This window comes from Papaver somniferum, chromosome 1, assembly GCF_003573695.1.
Source record: "Papaver somniferum cultivar HN1 chromosome 1, ASM357369v1, whole genome shotgun sequence".
NCBI classification, from domain to species: Eukaryota; Viridiplantae; Streptophyta; class Magnoliopsida; order Ranunculales; family Papaveraceae; genus Papaver; species Papaver somniferum.
The window spans coordinates 32,700,019-32,707,535 of NC_039358.1; the positions used below are offsets into that span (position 1 = coordinate 32,700,019).

At 37.4% G+C, this 7,517-nt stretch overlaps 1 protein-coding gene across 1 annotated transcript; it reads right to left on the bottom strand.

The window, feature by feature from the left end:
• Window positions 1-5,310: 5,310 nt before the first annotated feature.
• On the bottom strand, window positions 5,311-7,125 carry LOC113327252. Its single transcript, XM_026574675.1, has 7 exons — window positions 6,992-7,125; window positions 6,836-6,922; window positions 6,522-6,695; window positions 6,268-6,432; window positions 6,115-6,171; window positions 5,885-6,031; window positions 5,311-5,788 (listed from the first exon to the last, which is right to left on the bottom strand). The coding sequence occupies exons 1-7, from the start codon at window positions 7,106-7,108 to the stop codon at window positions 5,414-5,416; spliced, it is 1,122 nt and encodes a 373-aa protein (XP_026430460.1). The 5' UTR covers window positions 7,109-7,125; the 3' UTR covers window positions 5,311-5,413.
• Between the last annotated feature and the right edge of the window lie 392 nt (window positions 7,126-7,517).

Consider the following 7,517-nt stretch of genomic DNA (forward strand, 5'->3'; position numbering starts at 1 on the left):
ATTGGCTGAAAATGCGGCGTTTGAACCTCCGTTGATAGAGTGCCGGAAGCGCCCCAGAAGTGTACCGGAAGTACCCCATAAATACCCCGGAGGAACCCCGAAAAAAGTGCGGAAAATGCCCCAGAGGACACTTGCTATATGGATCCTTGATTTTGGATAAGGGGTAACCTAATTACTAAGGGGTGACCCATTTCCAAGCAGCTGCTAAAGGGACACCAGGTCTGGTTAAGGGGACACCACATTCAAAGTTCAAATAATGGAATTTGGCGGGAAAACTAAGTTCACGTCTGATAATTCTCTGTTGGATTTCCAGGCAGTTTTGAGGGAGATTAAATCCCTGAAATCAATTGGGCTAGGCCTGTTAAGAATAAACAGATCGTATGCAAGTGATTTTATCGATCAACTTGGGCTGGAATGGCTGGGAGAAGCGATCAAAGTCCAAACAGAATACGTGTTCTCTGTGAAGTTTTCAAATATATTTTTAGAGATTCTGGGAGAGTTTTACGTTGAAGTAAAGTGTATCTAGTCTTGTTTAAGGATTAGGAGAAGTTTGGAGCGTAAGAAATTGACAGAAGACGCGTACAAAGCAACAGAAAAGAGATTTCTCTCTCAACTGCACGTGAAGAAAAAGGGAGATAAACTCGGATTTAATCGAGTTATTTGGACCCTATTGGTATATAAAGGCTGGTGGGAAGTGAGAGAAGGTTTTATCAAGAAGTTTGGGGAAGTTTAAAGACCACAGAGACGCAGCAGAGAGGCTGGAAGACGAAGAACAGGAAGCTGCAGGAAAGCTTCCTGCTGCTGCTCGAGGAGGAAGAAGAAGACGAAGAACGGACCCTCCAGGACCGTCGTTCTTCAACAGTGCTAGCAGCAGTAGACCTGCGTCGTTATTCAACAGCAGAATACCAGCGTCGCTTATCAACAGCAGCACCGAGGTATCGTTCTTTTCTGGACGCTTAAAGAGGGTCGTAGTTTCACTGTATTATATTTTTCACTCTTTTAATCATATTTTGAGCATCAAGTATGTATTTTGAGAACATGATTATCATGAGTAGCTAAACCCCAATACTGGGATGATGGAGGAAGTTGTTTTTCAGCCATGTGGTTATTTAAATAATTCTTAATTCACTTTTTGCACCGATTTTAATTGATTTATGATTTCAATTAATTACTTGTGATTTTGTTTGATGGAACATGCTTAGTCCTAGGGATTCTTGATGTGCCATGCTTATAATATACAAGTAATATTTTATGGAATCTAATTTGGCAAAGATAGAGTTAATACTTGTTTTATTTTGAGCTATAATCGCCTAGGATTATTTTCTGAGCCACTTGAATATGAAACACATTGGAATCCTGAGTCCTGGTTCCTCTTGATCTTGTGACAAATTGTGTATATATTTTTGTTTTAAAAATATTTACAAGTCCGAGTAACGAATCCGTATTTACCGCAATCGAATTATTACAACAGAGACCCACACCCAATTTATAATTTTTGTATTTTTTGGTTACTTGATGGACCAATTACGAAACAAGTAGTATTTAGTGGTTCTGGATTGAGGAAACCTAGTGGTAATGCTCAAGAATTAATGGATAGTAAGGTTGAGGAAGCAAGCTTTAGGTAAGATTTTGTAATGCTGAGAAACTTTAGGTTGTGTGTAATTTGATTTTCATTTTAGTTGTTTGATTTGGTTACATAAAATTGATGTTGTTGAATGGGGATATGAATGTACTAGTAGTATAAAATGTCTCCGCAAGTTAACTGTGTTGGATTTGCTAATTGAGAAGTGTATACTTCCTCCACTATCATAACATATTTGTCCCGTTTGTTGTACACTTTGATTTAATTAACCTAGAGTTGTTTTGCATCCATGCTTTGTCACTGTAAAAGCAGATTTACACTAGCCTTGTTTCTTTATCTCTTGTTTGCAGACTTGCAGTACATTTGCAAGATGGAAAAAAAAGTTCTTTCTCTATCATCCCTGATTCCTTGTTCAATCAATTGCAGAGACCAAAACCCCAATTTCAGTTTCCAAAACATATGACAATGTCGTTGGTGAGTAATGGTGGATTGTTGCCTGCTAATCGAGGAGGTAGGAGCACAAGCAGAAGCAACACCAGCTAAAAAGTGGGGATTCAATCATCCAAGAAGAAGATGGAGTTTCAGAAATTGAACAAAAAAGATGGGTTTTGATTTGTGTTGAATGGATCTGTCTTTGATTTTTATGTTGAAATTGAATGCATCTTTGTATGGTTTTTGTGTTGATTAGAGATTTGAAGATGGTCAAAGCTTAAATAGGACCACAAATTAACTTAATTAAGTTTTAATTTCAACATTAATTAAACAAGCCGGGTTAACCTGTAAACCCGCAAGCTTTACCCGTTACGGACGCGGGTTGAAGAAATGACCACCCGTGAAGAATATCGACCCACGGGTTTTGGCCTGTGTTAACCCGAACTCGTGTAACCCGCAACAAGCCAGCCCCGGCCCGCCCGTTTGCCATCTCTAGTTGTGCATGTTAGTAATCCCTTTTTCAGTAAACTGCAATGAATCACTGTACTGGGATGTTTCGAATCCATATTAAGTTTGTGTAGTAATGCCCACATGGATTGTGTCTCTGACCATAAACTAACTTTTTATTTTGACCGTTTTTTTGCTTTGTTTTCTTATGTGGATGTTGGTGAAAGGATAATTACTTTCTTTTCAGGCTGCGATTTCTTATGTTCATTGTTTTTTCCTCGATGCAGTCCGGCTATTATGGATGTTATCCAACTGGAGCTTGGCATGGCTGATATGTTATCCAACTGGAGCTTGGCATGGCGGACTAGGGTGGCAGTCTGGCTATCATGGATTTTGGATTTTTTTGGATCTTTGCAGCGGTATACATAATTGTACACACAAATGTAAATTATTTTTTTTTAAATGATAATTATATAGTCATATGGTACTCTTTTTGTAGCTCTCGGAAAATGTTTTCCAAATATATAAAGTTTGTCGATTTTGGACTAGCGGGTTAAAAGATAAATTGTTTTACTTACTTTTTATTTTATTTAAAATTGTTGACGTGTCGCGTCCATGTTGAATGTGTCGGTTACAAAACAGTTTCCACTCGCTCACGTGTTCTTTATCAAACACTTGTGGAGGTCAGCAGCGTCTTTATAAAATTGCTGGACTAATCTGTTCCTATTTGAAACGGGGTGGACTAACTCGTTCTTTTTCGAGAGGGTTTGGACTGAACCGTTTTTTTCCCAACTAACAATATAGAGAATCAGGCCCGGTCCTGCGTTTTTGGAGTCCCAAAGCCCAAGATAATTTGATGGCCTCTTGTTAAGCAGAAAGCTTACAAATAACAAAATCTCACTTTTTTTTTTGGTCCCTAACAAATCTACTCTTTCACTAGAGGCCGCTTGCAAGTCTGTTCTTTTTCGCATTCCACCCTGTATGGCATAAGTTTGACATGTCATCCCGTTTCTATCATTTGAAATCTTAAAGTATTTCCCGTTTCGTGGCCTCCTTTTTTTTTTGTGGGCTCAAGCGCCGCTTAAATCGCTTATATGGCAGGGCCGGCCCTGTAGAGAATTGAGATCAAATCAGACGCAAAAGTGTATTTATCACAACCTACTTTACTTAGGTACATATTACTTCCCAGTTGCTAAACTTGTTCTAATTCTTTTACCTATTCAAGTTGATAAGACTATGTAGAAGTTAGAAAGACCATCACAAATGTTTTTAGGAGCTATTCTTCTGGACTATTTAGAAAGATCCTAACAAAAAGCCCATTAAGTAATTGGTAATTCGACTTCTGATTGGACCTTAAATGAAAAGCACATTGTAATTATTAAACCTAAAGGTCCTAAATTACTCTTTCCCTAAAGCAGATTAATAACGCCGATTTATATTCATTATTCACCTATATCAAATCTGCGTACTGCGAAGATGCCTAATTTTTGTTATTTCCCAGAAGATGTTTTGCTGGAGATTTTTGTTCGTCTTCCTTTCAAGTCGACATGCAAGTTCAGGTGTGTCTCAAAATCATATTTATCCCTTTTCTCAAACCAATCTTTCATTAATTTGATTTTTAACAAATTTATTATGGCAAGATATGGTGGTAGCAGTACCCTATGGACACTCGTTACCAGATATTGGTTTAAGAGTGCCGAGTACAAATTTGATGGTGCCATTCATAAGATGTCATTCATTTCAACTTCATCCACTCAACTTCATCACGAAATCATATCTAGTAAAGATGGGTTTTCTTTCAACTTCGTTGTGGATTCAAGCATGCTCAATAAACAAGAAGAAAGGTGCATGTTCCCATTAGCTTCAAGTAATGGTTTACTTCCTTGTTCTTTTTATCCATACTCCCCAGGAGATTATTTCATATGCAATCCATTCACTAGACAATGTGTCCCTCTACCTCCAGTTTATGGATGTGCGGGCCTTACTGGTTTTGTTTTTGAATCTTCCACCGGAACTTATAAGGTAATTCACATCCCATATTATTACAGCAAGTCTGGCAATTTTAATCTCCATATTTTCTTATCTGATACTCGTGAATGGAGTACTCGTGAAGTTACATGCTCCCACCAAACTGAAACGCGTATACACTCTTGCGTGCAAATAGTTAACCATAGTGGAACGTGGTATTGGATAGATGGTGGAGGAAATAACATTATAGCTTATAACGATAACCACAACAATGGTAGTGAATGTAGGTTACTTAACTTGCCCGAGGGGAGAAGTAGGGTTGGTTTTTGGCAACAATGCCTTGGGGAATCAAAAGGGCTTCTTTGCTATGGCCAAATTGAGAATGCACGGCAAGTAAGCACTATCAGTGTTTGGGTGTTCCAAGATGGCTGCTACACTAATGGTTCGACTTGGCTGTTGGTGTGCAAAGATATTGATATAGGGGATTTCATATGTGTATCATCACGGCCAAGGTATAATTTTGTAGCTTTCAGTCCAGTGGATCAAGATGTTGTGATCTTTGAATGCCGCAGTGGTGCTCATGCACATGAAGTTGCATACAATATCAAAACTAGAAAACTCGAAGCGCTTCATTCTTCTCATCCTGCATTGGTTGCATCGGGTTGTTACTACAAAAGCGATCGTCGAATTATGGTACCTCTATGGCCAACAATCATTCCAACTACTAGGAATTAGACTTTAACTACCTAGCCTCTACGTATTAATATATTTTGATTTATTTTTCTCACTTACTATCAAATATAAAGGATTTGGTTTGACTTGCTATTGTTATTGTTATTTAAAATGGGATACTGAATTATCAATAGCGGTTGAGTCTACAATCAATCTAAAGCAAATTTATTAAAGAAAGACTACACTTTGTCACAGTTAAAAAGTTCCTCAATGGGATCCCTCTCAAAGCAACTTACAGTAGACACACTTTAATTAGCATTTGCCACCAGGTCCTCCAAACTGGAGGGTATGACCCCTTTCCACCTGAAGCCCGAAATACCACACGTCATAATGTCGCTGGCACCCAATAATCCTCTCCATGAGTTTTTCGTCAGGATCCACAAATGTAAGCGATTCATCATCATAATATTTCATGTGTTTAAACCAAGCAGCATGATGATAATTTTTATCCGGAAAATATCCACTTCCCATCTGAGGACCATGTCCATCTCCATTATCTCTCGAATGTCCACCCCAATATATACGTTCTGCACCGGTTTTACCAAATAGTGGGAAAAGTTCTGCTGGCCAATATCCAATAGCTATGTTGCCGTGTCTTAATAACCACCATTTCTTTCCTTCAACATCCTGCAATAAGGCCAACGCTGTGTCACATTATAATTCTTGCAGCCATGCCAAAGGACCAAAATGTGTCAAGTTTAGCAATCTCTAAGATCAGTTTACCAGAAACACGTTAATTTCATTTTTCCATTGAACGCCGTCATACACCGAGGTTTTTGAGATACGATTATCAAGAGGATACCGTGGGTGTACTTGAACAAAACCGGGGCACATCATATTATAGCAACCAGTCCTTTGTCCGTTGTCAGCCTGTCAAAAATATATTAACCTCAATTATGAAACTTCAAACTAGTTACAATATGTAAAAGAAAATTGTAGTTTGGGATCCTTACGGTCCAGTATGCAAAATATCGAATTCCCGTTTCATTGCCATAGAGTATCCGGTTTGCCTGCGTATACAAAAATTTGATAAAATGGTTTTAAAAATGATAAAAGCTAGCAAATTAGAACGACTGGTCAGTTTTGAATGGATTAGATTTGCTTACCGTCCACCCATACCGTATTTCGGTGTATTGATTATCAGTACCAGATCTTAAAGAAATTACAGCTGAACTAGATTGATTATCTATTACGTGTGGTTCCCAAAGATTTATCCTCGCAGAGGCCCCGGGAAATGTTTCACCACTTTTGCTATACTCAATACCTGCCCACTGATACGAATATTCATAGATACAAAAGATTATATAAAACCGAAGTTTCGAATCCCACCATGTACTTATAGATAGATGTAAAAACATACATATTCATCAGAATCATTGGATATGGATTCCGGTGATGATAAGTATTTGGCTCTAATTAAGTCTTCTTTACTTGTCCTCCGGATTGGTACTGTTCCTTTTGGGCAACTTTCCATAGGAGCATCAACATTTTGTGCCTCACTTGTCGAGTATTTCAGCTCCTTGCTTGGTTTCATCTGAAAACAATTAGTTTCCAGAAACGCCCGAAATAATCAGAAAGGTGTGCATAATATATTTATCTTTTCTTCTTTTTTATCTCGAAAAAGAAAGGGAAAATATTATTAAAATGATCATATTTTTAAGCAAACAGGCTAACCTGGATCGTATGGTTTTTTAGCAAAGGATGATTGAATGCAGGTTGTTTATAAATGTCGATACAATCATAAATATCGCCCCATTCTGTCTGTTAGCATAATCAAATTAAGCCGTATGAAAAAAAATTGGTCGAGAAAAATTTAAGTGAAAAACTTACATGAATTGTTTTTACTGGAGGTTTGTTAAGAATCTTGAGATGCCTTTCTAACTCCGTGTCTTCTTCTTCGGATATGATTAGTCTTCCTTCAACCTCATTGTTTCCCAAACTTAACATAAAAACTATAACAATGAATAATGTGATTATCTTGATAAAGATACCATTACAATCCATTTTGTATTATGTTCAAGCAAATGTAAGCATAATTTGAAGTTATATGGAGTGACAGAAATCTATATATGCAAACTCATGATTACAACATCATTACTGCATTGCTTATTGTGCAACAAAATGATTCAGCAATATTTTCGGGTCATTAATGACGTTTGCTTTCAAGGTAATTGAACATAAATATTATGGCGTCATTATCTGGAAGAAAATTATTTGAAAATAAAAGCATAAGATTTTCCAAAAAGAAACAAATTTATTTCGAATCGAACATTCATAAGTAGCTATCCCTTAACTTATGGGTGGGCCTTCCTGGAAAGAGAATAACTTAAAGCCGTCTTGAAATCTGATTGCACCT

Coding starts and splice junctions, on each gene's coding strand:
- LOC113327252 (XM_026574675.1), bottom strand. CDS start 7,108: ATGTTAAGTTTGGGAAACAATGAGGTTGAAGGAAGACTAATCATATCC. Junction 6,433..6,521: donor CCAATGATTCTGATGAATAT/GTATGTTTTTAC, acceptor TATTCGTATCAG/TGGGCAGGTATTGAGTATAG. Junction 6,172..6,267: donor AAATACGGTATGGGTGGACG/GTAAGCAAATCT, acceptor TTGTATACGCAG/GCAAACCGGATACTCTATGG.